The sequence below is a fragment of the Cardiocondyla obscurior genome, linkage group LG23 (genome assembly GCF_019399895.1).
Source record: "Cardiocondyla obscurior isolate alpha-2009 linkage group LG23, Cobs3.1, whole genome shotgun sequence".
Taxonomy (NCBI): domain Eukaryota; kingdom Metazoa; phylum Arthropoda; class Insecta; order Hymenoptera; family Formicidae; genus Cardiocondyla; species Cardiocondyla obscurior.
In genome coordinates, this window is record NC_091886.1 from 2,987,330 (window position 1) to 3,007,818 (window position 20,489).

At 42.3% G+C, this 20,489-nt stretch overlaps 2 protein-coding genes across 2 annotated transcripts in view; both read left to right on the top strand.

Annotated features, from left to right (window-relative positions):
• The first annotated feature begins 211 nt into the window (after positions 1 to 211).
• LOC139111221 (ubiquitin-protein ligase E3B) lies at positions 212 to 8,396 on the top strand. The gene is made up of 16 exons (XM_070671362.1): positions 212 to 687; positions 918 to 1,070; positions 1,142 to 1,469; positions 1,544 to 1,732; positions 1,831 to 2,022; positions 2,083 to 2,272; positions 2,399 to 2,641; positions 2,729 to 2,900; positions 2,968 to 3,086; positions 3,177 to 3,296; positions 3,389 to 3,587; positions 3,744 to 4,044; positions 4,326 to 4,718; positions 4,883 to 5,047; positions 5,134 to 5,245; positions 5,324 to 8,396. Exons 1-16 carry the CDS (start codon positions 524 to 526, stop codon positions 5,494 to 5,496), a joined length of 3,213 nt encoding a protein of 1,070 aa, XP_070527463.1. The 5' UTR covers positions 212 to 523; the 3' UTR covers positions 5,497 to 8,396.
• Positions 8,397 to 10,353: 1,957 nt separating this feature from the next.
• Nmo (serine/threonine-protein kinase nemo) overlaps positions 10,354 to 20,489 on the top strand; it is a 75,553-nt gene continuing 65,417 nt past the window's right edge. Inside the window, exon 1 of the mRNA XM_070671356.1 lies at positions 10,354 to 10,685. Coding sequence (XP_070527457.1) covers positions 10,369 to 10,685 — 317 coding nt within the window. The 5' untranslated portion in view covers positions 10,354 to 10,368. The remainder of the gene's footprint in view (positions 10,686 to 20,489) is intronic.

Consider the following 20,489-nt stretch of genomic DNA (forward strand, 5'->3'; position numbering starts at 1 on the left):
GTAAAAATTACAGAAATAAAAAGACATTAACTAATTTTATATTTCTGGATGTGAATTTGTAGAGCTCTCTGCGGTTGTTTAAACAAAAATCATTATCCGATCAATCCGTCACCGCCGAGCGACTTTTCGCTCCAGCGCGAGCGCGGAAAGGGGAGAGGGAATTTGTAAATACTCGTCAGCTGACCAAGCAATCGCAAGATTCAAGTACGACGATACTGGTGCACGGCGTTTCATCCGAGGCCACAATAGCGGAGTACTCGGGAGAGCCGAACCCTGACGTGGCCTCGTTTCCGACTGTGATCGAGCGACATAACACGGGCTTGTGCGGACTAGGAGGGGTGGAGGAAAATCGGTAGATGCCCGTCAGCTGACGAGGATGCCTCGGAGATGCATCGCGATTAGCAGCGAGCGACGACGACGACGGCGACGAGGAGGCAGTGTTAAAAGTGAAGCATAGGCGTCCGTGGGGTTGTCCGGACCCTGCGGCCTGCGAAAAGTGAACTGGGCGATCGAGAGCTTGAGGATGTTCTGCGCGGAGGGCTCGTCGTCGAAGGGCAGCTTCTTGCAACAGAAAAAGGCCGCGCGTGAGGATCGAGCTCACGAGAAGCGCAGAGAAGCCGCGGCCACTCTAGTCCAGGCCCACGTTCGCGCTTGGCTGGCTCGTGTTCGCTTTACCAAGAGAATTCTGTAAGTATAGGACGGATCGCTAACGCGCGCACAGCCGTGCACGAGCCATTGTTTACGCGGAAATATACGGTGCAAGTAAAAGCTAGTATTGCGCTGCATTGAACTTGATTATGTAGATGATTGATGTAGCTTTGTAAATTTATAAGTTATCTATCCAGTATGAATAAATACTGTTTAAGCATAAAAGCAGATAAAAATTATTGTTATTTGACAGTTATCTTTGTTTTCAGAGAAGAATTTGATAACAACTTTCACGATGACGCCAACATTGACAATGTAACAATAGAACTGAAACCAGCTCTAGAAGTGTACAGAGTCATTTCTAGATTTTTGTTAATTTATAAAAAAGAAAGAGATGAGGAGAGAATAGAAAGAGTATGCAGGTAAGAACACACTACATTAATATTTTATATGTTTTTAAAGAAGGATTAAAATAATCAATGTGATCTTTTAGATATCTTGTGCTGACTCTTGATTCCGAATCTCCAAAGATATCTTATGTTGGAGTAGCACTCAACAAAGATCACTACATATCATGGATATTGCAAATGAAAACAGTTTTATACCATTGCCTCTCTGGCTTGGACAGTTTAAAGCCAGAGAGGGTATCAGACCACAAATCCATACTGCTACGATTGCATACTTTAGTGAGTTTTACATCGCCGGGAACATGGGCAATACAGAAGGTGAAGGGTATGGACCAATTAAAGACTGGCATGAGCCAGCTTTGTGCAAACATAATGGGACATCTAGTTAATAATGGATTCTATGCTACTATGCAGGTAATAACGACGAAATATTATCTAATAGCCCCGATTTATTTTCTAACAACTCTAAGTTACTTTCTCGATTTCAGGCACTTTTGATGAAAGGATTAGGTAGAGCTAAAATCGCTTTGAAACCGGTTACGCTTTCCGCTGCAGTTACCCTAACACTACGACCACTGATCTCTTCGCAAATGTCTGACAAGCTGGTATCTTTGTTCCTAATTAACATCTTTAGCGTGCCAGCTCTGGTTTATCATCTAAATATATTGTCACCTGAGGTAGAAATAAAAAAAAATTTACCGACTTCGAAGAAATTTACCGAATATACATTATAGTATTTCCTTGAGTATGCAAAATTTCTAATGTATATTTGCAGTGCATTTCAGCGTTCATAACGAATAATTTGTTCGCGAGGAGCTTGGAATTGCTAAATTCTGAACAGAATTTAAGGATTGTCTTTAACGCTTTGGAGGGCAGTTATGCACTTTGTTTGCTTGCTAACTTGATACAACTGGCGAATATCGAAAGGGAAGAAGTACTAAAAGAACTTTGCTTTCCTTCTTTTACGGTAAGCCATATATAAAGCTTTTTTATTACGCATATAAATAACCTCGTAAATTATTTTCAGTTTGTTGTAACAAGAATGTTAGAGGCATGTCAACAATACGTAGTTGCCAAACGAAGTAATTTAACGCATTGGCACCCCGTATTAGGTTGGTTTGCACAGACGATCGACATTTCGTTACAAGATGCAACTCCTTCAGTAAAGGTTCAACTTGCTTGTCTTTGGACAGGCAGGATTGTTACGCATTTAATCGGTAAGATTTATTAATTTTACATATCTTGATATCCTTTATAAAGAATTATAACTTATAAATAAAATATGATATTTGCATTAATATCAAATAAAAATTAATTCACCCTTTTTTTTTCTTGTTTTTTAGAGCAACCGCTAACTGAATTCGTTGAAAAAGAGGTACCACCTCCAGTGGAGCAACAAAGTACCTCTTCCTTAGGTGCCAATATTTTCCGACGAGCGTTTCTTGAGGCTCGCACTAATAGAAACAATAGTACCAAGAATTATCGGAAACTGGGCAGCTCGGAAGCTACTAAGATAGCTCTGATCTGCTCTTTGTATCAAACGGCATTGCATACGTTAACGCAAATGAAGATTGAAATATTGACGGGTATATATATAACGAATTAACGTGTAATTACGCAAGATAATATATGCAAATAATATATTAACTAATAACATGCATATGCAAAAACAGGATTATGCTACCAAGGTAAAATTCTTTATCACATGTGGCTATTTCTGACGACTCTGGGGCCACACTGTGGTTTGAAAGCGTTTCTAGATCTCTTGGCGGCAAACACTAAATGCACAGCACCTGAATTTCAGATGTTAATATTATTTGCCGACTGTATGACACATTATGTTACGTAAGTGATATAATTTTCTCGATAATCGATTTTATTAGACGTTAATTTCTCGATTTTTTAATTTCAGTATTTTAGACGACATGGAAATGTATGAGCAACAAGATCCTTTCAAACTCACTGATTTTATTACTATGTCATATTTTTTAAATCAATTTTTGTACAAAGCGGTTCTCACTAATTTATTCGGTAAGTTGAATTATTTATGTCTTTTTTTTTAGTATTGTAGAATTAATGCATAAAATACAATATATATATTAAAAATTTGGAATGTTACAGATGTTAAGTCGGTATCCAGTAATCCTTTATTCATTTCACTTTATATTCTTTTAATGGCAATTTATCGACGTGACTGTCGCAGAACGTTTTGTCCAGAAGGTCACTGGTTAGCCAAGTTAAGTATATATTATATTATTAGAGTATATGTAGTTACAGGTATACATTTACAGTTATTATAATTCAGAATTTGTTTTTTTTTTTAATATAGGAAGTACGAGTATCTGGCTTCTTGGCCGATTTGGAAAAAGGAAGACGCGGCGCAGCGCTTTTACTTTCAAAAATGCCTCATGTTATTCCCCATTCCGAGCGAGTTGTATTATTTCGCAAGCACATAGCTGATGAAAAAGCAGTGATGGGTTTAACTGAGAGCGCTTGTAACAGTCCACCAACTACTCTCATCGTCGTGCACAGGTTTATTGACACGTTTTTTTATTTATTTTACGATTTTTACTTTGTTTAAAAAAATTAATTTTTCCCTCTTTTAAATACGATATATGCTTTAACATTATTTTATAATTGTTTGCATTTTTTTTTTCTTTTAATTATTATAAGATATCTTTTTAATAGAACACGGATAGTCGAGGACGGATATAGACAATTAGCGATGCTGCCATCCCAAGCACTAAAAGGTGTTATTAGGGTACGTTTCGTGAACGAGCAAGGTCTAGCCGAGGCTGGCATTGATCAGGATGGAGTTTTCAAGGAATTTTTAGAAGAGACAATAAAACGAGTATTCGATCCATCTTTGAACTTGTTCAAAGCTACCAGCGAAAACCGACTTTATCCATCTCCCACGTCTTTTATGCAAGACAATCACTTGCAGTTATTTGAGTTCGTCGGTCGAATGCTTGGTAAAGCGGTTTACGAGGTAAATTTTTGTCTAATTAAGTAAATTAATTAGAAATGACAGCTTTAAAATTATATGAACACGATTATAATAGACAAAAAATATTAAATAATAAAATATTAAAAAAAATAGAGTGTATAATGTTCCGCATTATTATAAGTATGCAATTTAATAATTATTTGTGATTGTTAAAGTCGTTAATAATTTTATCTAACTTAAACTGTAAAAAAAATATATATTATATATATGATTTCAAATAACATCGATTTTTTCGCAGCAATCGATCTCTTATTACTTTTTAGGGTATTGTCGTAGACGTGCCTTTCGCATCATTCTTCGTCTCGCAATTTTCCGGACAAACAGGCGGTGCATTATACAGTTGGCTGGATGAGCTTGCTTCGCTAGATCGCGATCTCTATCGTAGTTTGACTTTAGTAAAGCATTACAAGGGCGATATTCGTCAGTTGGAGTTGACGTTCTCTCTCGACGAAGATGTGCTCGGCAAGCTAGTTACGCATGAACTGATTGCTGGCGGCCGCACCACCGCCGTGACTAATCAGAACAAGATTCAATATATCCACCACATGGCACACTATAGAATGTATCACCAGATTAAGGAGCAAACAACCGCCTTTATCAAGGGGTTCCGCTCGATTATTAATCCCGAATGGCTATCGTTGTTTTCGACGCCCGAGGTAATGACTTATAATTATTGTTAGTGCAAGCTATGATTAAAATATCAGAACTAAGTAAATAGCATAGGATTATTAATTAAAAAAATCGATATAAATTTGATTAATCGAATATGATAATTACGTATTACTGTTTAAGTAATTATGTAATGTGTACGCTTTTACAGTTACAAAGATTAATTTCGGGTGATAATGTACCTTTGGATTTGCGAGATTTACGAAGGCATACACAATATTACGGGGGATTTCACGACAGTCATCGAGTGGTATGTTGGCTGTGGGACATCTTAGAGAAAGACTTTACGGAAGAAGAAAGAGGCTTGTTCTTAAAGGTACCGATTACAATATAGCTCAACAATTTTCTCGAGATATTAATATATGTTATCGATTTTAATAATTTTTGTAACGATTATAACAGTTTGTGACAAGTTGCTCGAAATCTCCTTTGCTGGGTTTCGCTCATCTAGAGCCACCTTTCTCTATACGATGCGTGGAGGTCTGTGACGACGAAGATACTGGTGACACTATTGGTATAATTATTGAATTCTTAAAATAATTTTAAAACTAGTCAACCTTTACACAACTAGATAATTAATTTTGTCATCTAGGCAGCGTAATTAGAGGTTTCTTTACGATTCGGAAAAAGGACCCGCAGAACCGACTACCCACCTCGTCAACATGTTTCAACTTGCTGAAGCTGCCGAATTATCAGAAGAAAAGTACATTGCGAGAGAAACTACGTTATGCCGTTACCAGCAACACTGGTTTTGAACTCTCTTAAGTGTTACCAGTTGTATATTTCTAACCGAGAAGGAACGAGTGAAGAATTGTGTGAGATTGTCAAAATATCAGGTGACATTTTTCGATAATTGAATGAAAATTCGATTAGCTGGTGGATCACGCCGAGTGATTTTGCAGAGATTAAAAGCCGACACAAGATGGATACCTCAAATTTGACGCTATTTAAAGTGACGTTGAGTGATGCCTAAACTGCCCTTATCTCCACCCGATGCATATCTACAACCTGATTAAATGCATCTTAATTAATCGCTATTTAAATGCATATTGTTTTTTAAGCAGTGCGAACGTTTTAGAGAAGATACTCAACAATGTTAGCTTTTCTTTGGCAAAACATTGAGATTTTAATATTATGCGGGAGTCCACGAAATTATAAAGCAACATGTACAACATCAAGGTACACAATAACGAGTCTGTGGGTAGATAAGCGATTAGATACGTATTAAGTTTCATCGTATGATGAGGGCTAAGTAATTTAGGGTAAAGCCTGTTTATGACGTTCATCTCTGCGATATACTACAGGCATATATTACCGATGTGAAATATACCATACCTCATGAGCTTAATACCGCTGAGATAATTGTGCGCTTGTTAGTGAATAGAATCGTTAATCAACATTACATTAAGATCGGGAGTGGCGGATATTTAAATTTATTTTCATAGGTAATATTAAGATAACGTTTGTTATAACTCTTTTGAGTGAACATTCAGTCACGTATAAAATTGAATAAATAAGCAGAAACAGTGACTATATCCACAGTTTGGAAGGAAAAAAAAAGTCATAATATCTTAATTATTGCATTTTAAACTATCGTGGATATATAATCTTTTATAAAAATTTTACAAAACTGACGGTCTGCACTGTTTATTGATTCAATTAAATTTGCGTTTGCACTTCGAAAGAGTTTCACCACTCCCGCATTTGCAAAAGAACATTTTCGAAGCTAGGGGATGCCTTATCGACGAATCAGCGCGCGTGCGAAATTAATGTCTGTGAGCAATCAAAAAAGGATTTGCAAATTTTTAAAAGTTTTCCCCGATACAAAAAAATAGAATTAAATGGGGGAAGCCGTAATCTATTTTAAAAGCTATTTTCTCAAGATTTTTGTACAGACTATTGGTGCAACGTGCAATATGATCTAAAGGAGTTTCCACGAGCGCTCACGAATGAGTAATCCCCGGGGTTCGTTCCGAAAAAGATTATGATAAAAGTCTTATTGTATTTAACACGAAAATTGAAAAGCTGTTTCGAATATTCGTAATGAGAAACTGGCCGAATAGTAAAATATTAGAGACCGAAAGAAAAGAGGAAAAACAAAGAGAAATGTATTTTCTTAATTTTGGAATAATACATATTTTTCTTCAATTTATCTCTAGTAAAACTATCATCGTGACAAATAAGTGAAAGAACAAAAATTTGATAAAAGAAAAAGCCGAACTGTGCAGGCGGATAAAGTCGACAAATAAACCTTTAGAATACTTTATAATTTTTACATTAACAATTTTATTTTAATTTTTGATAACTTTTCTTGCCGATGTATTTATTATTACGATTGTTATCCGTAAGGAATTTTAATAATCAGCCCAATTGCTTGAACAATCTTTGTCTTGTTTTACTGAAATTTAATAGACCGACGAAAAGTGTATTTTATTTCACGACGACGTGAACTAGACGAAGGTTTCATCCACAAAATTCGCTGTAGCCACTTGCTTGTGCGGGATACACATATGTTTATCAATATGAAGAGAAGAAAGAGATCATAAGAACTGTGGTATTCTGCGCGAGATGTGAAGTCTCTAATAATATATTATTACTGTTTTTGCCTTTCGGAACGTGTTCTTCTAATAAACAACAATATGAGAGACTATAACGAAGGGACAATTCGATGACAGACCAAAGAGTAAAAGGCGAATGATTCGTGAGATGTAATCTTTGCATATTTTCTTACATGATTAGGTGTTCGTTGCAAGCGTTCTGTAAACCTGCGCTCACGCTCGCCGTGATTCAAATTACTCTGACAATGAGATGCAATTGGGTAAAGGAAAAAAAAAAAGAAGAAGAAAAAATGATAAGCCGCATTAGAAGACGTTTGTACGTACAACTTTGCTTTTCAAAAAGAACCTGAAAACCCGTCCTTTTAGAACGAATAATGTAACATTGCTGAGTTTGTAAAAGCAATATACTTTGCAATGTATTTGTTAATTCAGCCTTAATGTGTTCGTGCAATATTTCGGCGGATTATATGTATATAATTTTATTACCCGTTATTTTATTTGCATAATATATGTTCGACGCAAGGTTATATTTATATAATGTTACCGCGATTATTGCATTTGCTTTATCGACGAGACATTGCGTGAGCGTGGGATTGTGTACATTTATTAAAGCGGAGCAGCGAGGCGCTCCGTTTCATGTTTGCTGTAAGAGCGATAAAATTTAAAGGACGGTTATCGATATAAGTATAGATTTAAGATTGGCGTATCGAACGGGAAACTTGCGATTGTAAAATAACTTTGTCGCGGTAATGAGCCTGTACACCTGCGGAGTTCGACAATTAACGGACCAGATTTCGTCGCGAAGAAATAAAAGGAAACGAGAAGCGTATCAAACGTCACAAATGTAACGTTACAGCGTGAGTTTCTCTTATACATATACAATCGTAAAGCGGATGAAAACGCATTGTGTTAATCGCCCGTTTTCGATTATGCAATGACCGCCCCCGCTTGCCGTTTATAATCGACGATTTAAGTTATTAAGATTATGTGTATAAGGAGAGAAAATACTGTATAAGGTCGGGGAGAGACCCGCTAATTTCGTATGGCCAGAAACTGGCAACAATCGTGTAAATATATATACACACGTTGCAAACGCTCTTGCGTTAATGTCGCGTGCATTCGCTTTCCTTTCATTATGCAACCGATCCCTTCTTATTAACGCGGAAAGGAACGCAAACAGAAGGGATAAAACCCGAATCGCCAAGAAAGAAAAACAGGGGCAGAGATAACAGTTCTCGGAGGTGATGATTTCGAGACCGATCAGTATCGGTTGTTCGGTTCTCGCAACGGAAGTCCCCCCCTCATTATTATCACGTATCTGTCCCATGTAAAAAAAAAGGAAAATAAAGAAAAGAAATTAGGTCAGAAGAAAGAAGCCTACAAACATTGCATTTTACAGTTTCGATAATCGCAATGGTATACAAAATTGACCGGTATCGACGCGTGCATATCACGTTACAGGGCTTGAATTAAATAGTTTTCACGTCATAATCTTATTAACGTTGTTATCTGCAAAAGAGTCGGAAGAGAAGCTTCATTCTCATTAACGAAAATCGCTAGAAAGACGCATTTTTCTTAGGTTTTCATCCATTTTTTCATGCAAAATAGGGAGTTAGCATAGGTAAGAGAGAGAAAGGTAGCTAAGCCTGACAAAGAGGAGAGATTGGATTCATCGGCGACAGACGGAGCGCATGCGCGGCAGGTCACATGATCGCCTTTGTGCTTGCCATTCCGCGAATCACAGCTGGACAACGTCAGTAGCCAGCAAGCTTCGACTGCGGGTGGACGTGTTTCTCGTCGGCGGAGCGCGGCTCGATCCTCCCGTCGCGGCTACGCGAGAGACTCTCCTCTTTTCCCCTCTTCCCTCCCCTTCTCCCCCTCTGTGTCTCGCAGTGCGCGTGTGTTTCTCTCTTTCCCTCCACCTCTCACCTTTGCCCGTCTGTCGCTTATCTGTCAACCCCTTGTGCTCGCGGCGTGTGTCGTCGCGCGTGTCGTTGACTCGATCGCGAGGGACATTTCTCTCTCCCTTCGCCGCGCGCGTTTGGCTTCCCAGTGAGTGCCTCGGTGCCGCTCGCTGCCGTCCCGCGTGTGTGCACCGCAAAGAGAGAGAAAAAGAGAACGAGCTCCCGCTCTCACGGGGAGACGATTCACCGAGCAAAGTGGGCAAAGTGATAGTGTCGGCGGCTCTTCGCGGGAGGAGGGTCCGTACGAGCGAGGGAACGTCGTGCCGGAACGCACCCACGGCGGTGGACTCGGCGGCGAACGCGTCCGCGTATCTCAGGAACAAGTGCTGCCTTCCGTTCCTCCGCCACGTTTTTTGTGCCCCCTTGGGACCGCGACGTTCAGGAGTCGGCCCGGACGACGTCACTGGAGAAACTCGTCGGCCGCGAGTGACGGACGCAGCGAGAGAGCGCAGCGGACCGTGATTGGAATACGCGCGGAGTGCCAGCGGGCGTGTGTGCGTGGGCGCGCACGCTCGTGCGTGAATGGATGCGTGCGTCAAACATAACCTAACCTAACCTGAGCGTCGCCAGGCGCGCTTAAGTGGCGTTCGTTGTCACGCTCGCGACATCGTTTGCGACGGGGGGCGCGTATTTCATACATGCGGATGTGTACGTGCGCCGTCGGGAGCGCGGATATAGGCTCGCCGTGATCGCGGATCGAACAGGCGCGGCGATAATAACGGTGCCGATTGTGCGGACGCGCGCGACGGCGAGGAGAGGCAGCCGGGGATCACCACGTCGTCGTCGTCGTCGTTGCTTATCTCGGCGCGATAAAGGACGCCGTTCGCGCGCGTGTGTCGCGTCATCGCTGTCTCCCTCGTGACCCGCGCGAGTGAGTGAAAGTGCAAATCGTGCGGCGAGGCGGCGCGTGTCATCCTCATCGGACGTCGCGCCAGAGAAGAGGAGAAATATGCCGGTTGCGTGAGGAAACCCCGAGAGATCCAGCAGCCCGATCCGACTCGCCCGGCGATCAAGTACGCGGCAACGGAACGCGGCGATAACGGTGGCTCGCCTGCTCGCGTGGCCGAGGTGGCACGGCCCGTAAAGTGGGGCCGGACGGGCCAGCGAGTGCTTTGATGGCAGTGGTTGGGCCCAGCCGGCACTCGCGAGTGTCCATGAGCGTCTCCATACCGCTGATGCAGGGCGGCGGGGCGGGGGCGACCGGCGCCGGCGGCGGGGGTGCCGGCGCCGCCGCTGCCGCCGCCGCCGCCGCCGCCGGGGCCCATCCGGGCCAGGCGGTCCTCGCAGCCGCGGCCGCAGCCGCGGCCGCGGCCCAGGCAGCTCCCCCCACGTACTACCACCCCGCGGCTCCTGCACCCCCGCCCCCACCGCCTGCCCAGGATCCCGTACAGCCTGACCGACCCATCGGCTACGGGGCCTTCGGCGTCGTCTGGTGAGTCTCTGTTCTTTACGTCTATCTATCTGCTTCTCCGACTTTACGATCTGGCGTCAGCTGATTCGCCGCTACGCGCCGAAACGACGGGCGCGAATGGAACTCTTCTCGCGCTCGCTTTTCGCACGTTTGAACCGCGAATGAGAAATTTTTTTCGGGCCTCGGTCCTCGAAAGAGAAACTTGACGAGAAAGTTTACGAAGGCGTACAGTTTTATATCTCGCGCGAGTTATTTTTTTTTTTTTTTTAAGATGCACTTTGGCAGGTGTTTTGGAAGATGGTTTACGTTATTACGTCGGTTTTGTCCCTCCGTTTCGTTGTTTTCAGAGCCCGCGGGAGAGTCGTCTCACTACGTCGCGAATGTACAGCACATTTAGATAGCGTTATCTTTTTAGCGAGGCCTCTGGGTGCGCGCGCGTAAACGATGTCCCGGTAGAAAGTGGAGCGACGAGTTGCGGCAATCGCGATCACTCGCGCAAAGTGTATTCCGCTAGGTGAGAGCGAACCTCGCAGGAGGAAACTCGTTTGCTCTTTTCCACGTTTAGCGCGAGATCTCCCACCTGACTTCCGTTTGTTTTCCCCGCTCTTTTTTTTTTCACGACGGAACAATCAAAAACTCACGCGTAAAAAAGTCGCGACTCGCGAGCTCATCCTATCTCCCGTAAACAACTATTTATCTATCGCCTTAATTTTTTCTCCTTCTCGCGGAGGGCAATATATCATTCGAAATCAAAATTGCAAAGTCACACGAGAGATCTGCGCCGCGAAACAAATAAATTTAAATCATAAATGCATATTTTGTTGCATATAATTATTTTTGATAGTGTTAAAGACGGACGCGCGACGATGTATAAATTTTTATTTATCACGCGCACATTATTCGTGTTTAGATAATAAATTGCCTTATATGCATCATCGGGTCTGTAGCTTTAGTTACGCGAGACAATATATTTTACGATTTTTTTTTTCTCCCCCCATCGGTAAAAGGTCAAACGTGTATATCGTTCCTTCTTTTCCACCGTTGATTATTTCGTTGAAAATGTATGTTAAAAATGTAAAATACCACGCGGAACAGAAGGAGCAACGTCGATAACGTTGGATATTCCAATATTGGCACTTTATAACGAATGAATTAAATCCCCCGCTCTCTTTTATTCGGCATAGAAAATCGGACAAAAAACAAAACAAAATAATAAAAAAAAAAAAAAAAATTGAATCAGCGTTATAACAATATTTGCGCAACGACACTGTCTATATTTATCGTATACACCCAGTGATATTTATTGCGGCATTTTTCCGCCCTTTCCCTTCTCTCTCTTTCTCTCTCGCTCCGTCTCTCTAGTAGAATGACTTTTCCCGTGCTTTCTACGACGCGTAAGAAACCGATGGTCGGAATTTTTCCGTGCCACATGAACGGAAGCCCGCGGATCTTAAAAACCTTTGTCACAGCGAAGCCAGCGAAGTTTTCATCCGACACCCGCGGGGAGCGAAGCGACGCGACGGTTTGTCGTGTGAAGTAATTTATTTGATTTATCTACTCTTAAGCAGCGCGCCGCAGCTTTCGCCCGGTTCTGCATCCAAGCGTGCGAGACGTTCGTTTTAAAATTCCCTTATCTCGTAGGACGTCGTTACGCAGGAAGCGCATTTAAACGGCTACACTGTGTTGTTACGTAGGAAGAGTTTTGGAATTAACATTAGATCCCATTGTTATAATAGGAAGCGTTTCCAAATCGACGTCTAATGGAGCTCGAAGCCATTCGACAGTTTCATAATTTAACTTATTAGTTATCTAAGATGAGGGTGAACTTTCTTCGCTAAAGCCGGGTAATAAATATTTAAAATTTCGCATAGACCCACCCAAAAAAAGAAAAAAAAAAATATTTCGCACTTTTTAACGAGAAAAGAATGTTTCTTTTGGATACAAAATCGCTCTTTGCAATCGGCAAGAATTAAATTTCGGCATACCTGATATCGATCCTCGTTATTTCAAATTCTTGCTCTTCAACAATGTGTGCGTTAACTGAGCTCGTAAATTTTTCTGAGGCAGGTATCCCTGTAATCGGCGAACAGCCGAATCGCGCGTCGGGTTTTATCGAGGATTTTAATTTGGGATTTATCTCTTCTTAATATCAGATAAGATTTGTCTATTTGCAAATCGAGTGGATCACCTGGCGCACGAATGAACGAGATTAAAGTACTTCGATCTTATTCCACCAAGGTGACTGAGAAAAATATAAGGATAAAGAAAGAAAGAAAAAAAAAGAAGTAGGCGAGCAAGTTTCTTTAACGCAGTTTAACCGTTTCCACAAGTCTTGCGCTTTTACAACGCTCTCTTATTTTAAGCATTGCAAAATATGACTTTTCCGACGATGAAAATATAATCCAGTTATTTTATTTAATGTAGTTTAAATTTTTATTAGTTAATCTGTTAGGTACTGCTAATTTGTATATCTTGCACGATTTTAATTGACAGTGGTCTTTCGTTTTTATGACTACTAATATTTCTTTTTTTTATATATATATATAAAATATTTTAAAAGAACGCGACGTTTATACGAAATACGTAATATAATGTGGGATAAAATAATACGTAAAATTAATTTAATATTAAAAAAAAGACACGCGACTACAATTTTATTAGATTTTTTTCTCCCGTTTTGCCGATACAGTCTTCCGATGCGCACGTGCATACTATAATAATAAACACGAGCACGTGGAGGGCAAGGTCCTAGCATTGACTCCGAACAGTGCTATTGCAGTAAATTGCACAAGCTCGGCTCTCGTTCGCCATCAATGCATATCCGATTCTTGATGGTTTATTCGACGCGGCTAATGAAAATATCGGTTGTACATTCAACGTAACCAAATTCTCGAATCAGGTTTCAATTTGATTATAACAATAAAAAAAAAATATGAGCTTTACGTCATATTTTCGAGACGTCAAAGGTCCGTTTTAAAAGTACGTGGATGGAGAATAAAAAAAAAAAAAAAAAAATAGAACCTGTGACTACTTGAACTAACACTTCCGTCGAATTATTTATGCGCGTTCAAGGCTCTTGGATCTATCGCAGAATTATTGATTCGTATCGCGACTTAATTGGGAAACGCGGGACACGCTCGCGCTTGAGACACGTTTGCATTAAAGTCCAACTTCGATATCGCCTCCAGCTCACGACGGACCGCTTCCTTGTCCTTTAGGATCGTGCATATTCATGTTAGGGTTAATCTGACAAGTTCTCCAATGGCCTCGGCAATTAATATCCATTTGCGCTGGAACGCGTAACGAGTCCGACGTGCGGATACTTTTCTTTTCCTCTTTTTTTTTTTTTTTTTTAATTTTTTTTTACCTTACGCGCCAACATCTGGACGTCGGCGGTATATAAGGTGTCTCGAACGTTCGCCCAACAGAATACCGGCGTTCCTTCGCGAGCACGGGCTTGAGAGATTCCGCGGAAGAAAAACATTTTGTTGAGAAATTATGACTCGGCGAAACCCCAGAATCGGTACAGTTTAGAATTTATGGAACATTTGAGACTCGAAGCGTCTGCCAGCGATGAATTCGAAACGATAATACTTTTTCAGGGATAATTCTATCTTTGGAATTCTATCTAATATCAATATTGGCGAAGAAAGCCCGAATAAAAAAAGATCAAGAAGTTTACTTTGTATTAAAGGGAAATTTATTAATTTATTATTCGCGTATATTCGTGGGATATAAAATTTTTATTTCTTGCGACGTCTTGAAAGAAGCTTTTGAAAGCGAGAGATCATTTCCTTTGATTCAAACTTTTATTGAAATAACAATTTTAACTGAACAGAAAAAGAAAAAGAGAGTTACTTCGGATATTGTATTTATATTATTGGAATATTTCCCGTAATATTTCCCGTTTTTGAGAAGGAATTCTTGCGTAGTATTTATCGAGTTAGTTAGTTTTGAAGTTATTCGAATTTTTTCTAAAACTCTAAAGACTCGAGTTTTTCCTAAAACTCCAAAAACTCGAATATCTCGGTCCACAGGCGTTGGAGAAATATCTTCAAGCTCTGTAACTATAGTGTGTAAGTCCGGTACACCGTATATAGTTAGCCCAATGCATTCCTGGAGCATATATGCGATGGTGACTGGTACTGCTAGTGCTCACAGGTGCAAGAAACACGAAACCATCTTCATCGCGTGCCGTGCGCGATCGCGTTTCAGTAAATTGGAGTCAATGTTAGAGCCGCCGGTAGAGAAAAAAAAAAAGGGAGAGAGATGGAAATGATCTTTTTGCGTTCCGAATTGATTAGCTCAGGCGGAATCTCACGTTCGCGTTCGTCTCCTGAGCGTAACCGCGGAGAGCTCTCGTATTAATCGCAGAAGAATGTGATGGTCACGCGTGCTAAAGAGATGAACGAGCCAGCGTTCGAACGTTACGGTCACGGTTTTAATATTACGGCGTGGAATTCATTAATCGTTGATGTACAACTGAGAATTTCAACAGCGTTGTGTAAATTTAATGTGTACTTTTTTTAATTTTTTTTACTTTTTTTTATTTTAACGAGAGAAGTTAATAAAATATTTCAGTCCTGATAATCGAATAGAGTTTCGAAATTTGTAGCAGAAATCGACGGTGAATAATTAATATACGTCACAAAGGAGCGCACAGGCGTGTCTGCGCGGTGCTATCGAGATGTCGCGCGGATGTCTCTCCATTCACAGCTAGTCAATCGAACTTTCATATCACAACGCGTTGACAGCGACGAGTGCTTTTTCGCGCGCGCGTGAAAAAGCAGAAAAAACCGTCGGGCGGAAACCGCGGCACCCGAAAGCACCCGGCGTTACGTTTTTTTTCCCGCGATCGCGAGTTCGCGGCGTCGCGCCCCGATTGAATCTCGATAGCGGGGACACGGTATTCGTACAAAGGTCCGCGTGACGTGACGTGTAACGGATGGCGACGGTAAAACGCGTGCATTCGGCATCTCGTTTACGCGCGTAAAAGCGTTTTTCCCGTCGACCGGACGCGAAATCACCCGGCCTGATAACGCGGCGCTGATAATAGCCGTCCCGGGCCGAGGGGCGAGTCGCGCGACATCGTTCCCGCAATTTCGAGATCCCGTGGTGTCCAAAACAACGAAGAAAATCGTATTCAATCCGCGAAAAGTTAGCTGTTTACCGTTGAATTATTTTCATCTCTTTGCCGCTTGTATAAAAGTCCGCTTTGACGTCTCGCTCGTGAAGAAAAATTCGCGAAAAATTTATTTGACGCGGTATGTTGCTGCGTTTTTATTTTTTTTATTTTTATTTTTGATATATGTAGCTGTTACGTACTTCGACTAAATAAGAATAAAAAAAAAATACGTATATATCGATGCCGCTAATTATATGTACGGCAAATAGGATCGGTAAAACGGCAGCGGGGGTTAACGTCAACGCGTATCGGGGTTAATTTTACCCGGACGGGCCGCAGGTGGGCCTTATACCAACTCGCGTCGACCGAGCCCGAGCCAGCTGCCGCCGAGCAGGTGATACCGCAGCTGCCGGCGGAGCACGTCCTCGTCGGATCCCCCACTCGTCCTGGACCACTCTCGTCCTGGATCGATCGATGGGTCTCTCGTGCCAGAAAAAGTAGCGCCGGCGAAAACCCCGCGCGGATCGATCGCGAAACGCGCTCCCTTTAATTGCTCTACCTTCTCCAGATGTCGGCGTGTTTTAATTGCGATCTGTACATATTCCCAGCGTTGCTCAAAACGAGACGAATAAACGACGAAAATATAATAATTCTGTTGAAAGTAATGCAATATTTTTTTTATTTTTTTTATTTGCCGAATATGTACAGAGAACTATCGCGATATAACTTTGTTATTTCATAAACCGTAATGACCGATATTAATTTAAAGCGCAGTTAATAATTAATTGAACGACTCGGATCTTTCTTGGCGTTAGCTGCACGGTCATGAAATCATATTTCATCCTTTTTAATCTCGAGTTAGTAATTTCGAACCGCGTTGGCGACGAATGTTGCGTAAAAGGGTGGAAAAAAAACGCGTTTGGTTCTCACGAGCACGATGATCGTTTGATTAGAGAGATTTAATATCGGAATTCGGACGCCCGGCGCCGCTTCTCGCGGCTGTCGTTACGAGCGCGGATCAATCCGGGAAACGCATTGAGTTAGCTCGTCGTCGTCGTCTCGTTGGCGGGCGAAAAAAAAAAAAATTCAATTTCACGCTCACTCGCCCGGTCTCCGGAAAAACTGCGGTCTTGATATAAATGTCGCACGCGATTCGATAATCCCTAGGATCGGCGAAAAACGTTTGTGAATTTCGTAGACGGCGGTGGCTCATTTAATTACCTCGGGACGTACGTATATTCCGGGCGTCGCTCGCCTATTGAACGCGAAAACGAAATAAAAAGGTAAACGAGAAAATGCAAATGTTTGTCTGCACGGAGGCGGCGTTTATTTGAGGTCGTTATGATTTCGACACAGATATAATAACGGTTTCAGTAGATAAAATATCGAATAACTGAAAAACCGATACCAGTAATGACATTAATTAGCAGTATTGAGGGATATTAACGGCGCGCAAAGCAAAGAGCGATACAATTATATAATTGCGATTTATTTATCTCGTTGTCCCCGGGGCTCGATTGTAACTTATTGTAAATCTACGTTGCTATTGCACATTTTATTTTTTTAGTTTTCTCTTCGGGTAATTATGTACGTTTGTTATCACTCATTATTTTTTTTTAATTTTTTTTTCCGTGTATATAATTTTTTAAATGAGAAAATGCTATTTTCTAAATTAAATATTAATTTGTGAAGTTATATTTAGCATTTGCATTCGTCATCTGCGAAGTCTTATGAAACGCGAGATTTTGTGAAATTGTTTTGCAATCTTTTTGTTTTTTTTTTTTTTTTTTTTCGTCCTTTCTCTCTGGGGGTTTTTTATCTACCTTTCACCCGCGATTCAAAAAGTGAGAGTACTCGTCGAAATGCATTGTCGCCATGAAACGGTTGTTTGTACCGCGATAGATTGTGCTCGCTTAATGGAAAAAAAAAACCCTCTCACGATTTGAAAACAACACACGCATTGGTATCAACCAATTGCGGTATTTGTCCGTAAATTCGGTAATGCACACCTACTCGATTTTGATCATTTTAGTGCCGTGCACATCGTTGGTTTGTCGTCGTTTCTGATAATCAACGACGAAAGCGGCAAGGTAATACGAACTCGAAGCGAGATATCCGAAACTCGAAAACTTGAAAAACGCTGCAGCAACAGATACCTCGGCGCGTTCGGTTAATAATCTCCAAATTTATTCCGGAAGTGCGAAATGTTTTACGCGCAGAATCGCATTGCCCCTTTTGTGACATTAACGCCGGGATTATTCATGAATTGGCAAATTTTTACAATTTTTATTTGAAAGTTTACACGGGAGAGAAAATTCCGTTCGCGCGATACTTCATGTTTACCCGTCTACTTTTGTCATTTTTTTTTTTTTCTTTCGAAATAATTATTTATATCGAACGGTCTTCGCAGCCGTTCACTTTTACAGTAGTTTCTACTCTCGGGCGTACTCGTGCGCCGGCAAATCTCGCTGAGAAGTCACGGACGGCAAGGTGGACACGATAATAAATCGCCGTTACTCGCATAATCGAGCACGTTCCGCGACGGCTCTGTAAAATATTCGCGGCTTCCTCCTCGTCCTGCCTCGTCCCCTCGGTCCTGTCTCTTTAACGCTTCGCTCGTCACGTTCGATGTCGCGCGTTCGCTTGGCTCTCGCGTCTGGCAGACCCGAGCCAATCTACCTTCCCCGTCGCGATCGACGGCGACCTTGACGTGGCAGCCGGCCAGTGTCTGCGATAACGCCTCGTTCCATAATCTTGCCGCAAAAGGGACAGCGCGAAACGGTGTCGGCTTTGCCAGCGGCAACGTGTCGCGTCGCGTCGCGTCGCGTCGTCTCGCAGGTGCGACGCAGAGTTCGCGCGGGTTCACGAAGATCTACCTTGCCGCTGACGCCATCGCGACTTACGCCACGTGGAATTTTCACGCGACACGCTCGAAAGTAAAGGTCGCAAAGATTTCGCGCGGGCGCTCTTTCGAGACTGCGATATTAAACTTTGAGAAGCGACTGTTCGGCACGAGCTTGAAAATTGTAACGAACGTTCAAGTTATCTTTATTTTTTTTTTTTCTTTTTTTTTATTCTCTCGCGGCGGTATGTTTCAAACGTCGCAGCCGGTGCGTGCTCGCATACGGAGCGCTAAATATCCGAAAATACGGGGTGAAAGGGTAAAGTCGCGGCGGCAGCTTGAACAACCGAGTTCTAATAAAGAACGAGACTGAAATTCTCTCTCCTTCTCTTTCTCTCCCGTTCGCCGCGAGCGCGATTGTGCAGGTTATTTGCGGACGATGGGAGCACAACAGAGCGGAGAAGCCGTGGTGCGCGCAGTTTCGCACACATTGTGCGTGCCCTGACAGACTGTACAGGGTGCGCCTGCAATTTGGAACGATGTGAGAATCGATCGCGAACGTGATTCTCAATCAATTGTCGCTAGCGTCACGATTATTTGGATATCAATTTGAATTCGAGTTACGTGTTAATTTTACTCGTATGACGTTACGTGTCGGATTTTCAGTCGAGCTTAATTCAGTTCGCAAGACCTGTCTGAGATTTCTGTCTGCAAACGTCGGGGCCGGTAATCGCGATTTAAAATCGATTTCGCAGGTCCCACCGTATACATGCCGTGCGCTCGAGAAGGGAAAAGCAAGCCGCGTCGGAAGCAATACCGTGACGGCCACTGGCCTTCTTCGCTGCTCTTTATTCCTACACGACGACTCTTAGGCTCCTTGATCTTTCGCTTTGTCCTACCTTGACAGGAACACCCCGAACCACCAATTCATTCTTTACGGTCAAAGCACCCTTCTTAGCTCGCTTACGCACGACTTACGAAACTATTTCACGTAGCCATCATTCGTTATAGTCGCTTTCTAAAGCAATAAAGTTTTATTTTATTTTTAATTTAATTTAATTTTATTTAAAAAAGTAATTATACGTATATCGAATGGGTATTTTATAAAATAAAGTATTTTTGCGTTTAACATCGAGCCTCTATTCGAATGTAAAAAAAAATAAAGGTCTGCCACTTCGACTCTGCGGGGACTCTCTCTTTCCTCCTGCCCTCTTCCGCCTCACCTCTCTCTTTATTTTACGGCCGGTCTCTAGTCTTAATCTCGAAACCGTGAGAAACGAGAGTAGCGTCGCCGTCCTTCACTCTCGATCGCGAAACGAAAGCCGCGTTTGTGAAATTCATACATTTCGACTGTCTTCAAAGCCAACGAAATTGGAAATAAAATTACAGTTGCAATTTTTATCGGATTAAAAAGTAAATATATAATATTCTACCCGCGCAATATCCGAGCGATATTTATTAATATCAATTAATAAATCGTAAGTCTAATTTCGCGTCTTTATACCAAAGTTCTTCACGCGTTTGATCTACAGCGTCACTTTGTTGCGGCGATCGCAGCTCGGTTATGTGATCCCATCGCGATTACGCGTATCCTCCGGGTCGAAATGTCGCGGTCGACGTCGGCGGCGGCGGCGGCGGCGGCTCGTTACCCTCGCCGTCGACGACGCCGCCCCCGGCGTCGCGACGCTCATCGATTCCGGGGGCCCCGCCCCTTCCAGCAGCCGTGCCATCCAGTGACGTCACTGGAGCGCCCCGGCACCCCATCGCTAGCTGCGGTCGCCGGCATTTCCCTCCCCCTCCCTCCTCCTCCCACCCTCCCTCCCTCCACCCTCCCCCGCGTGTACACACGCCGGAAACG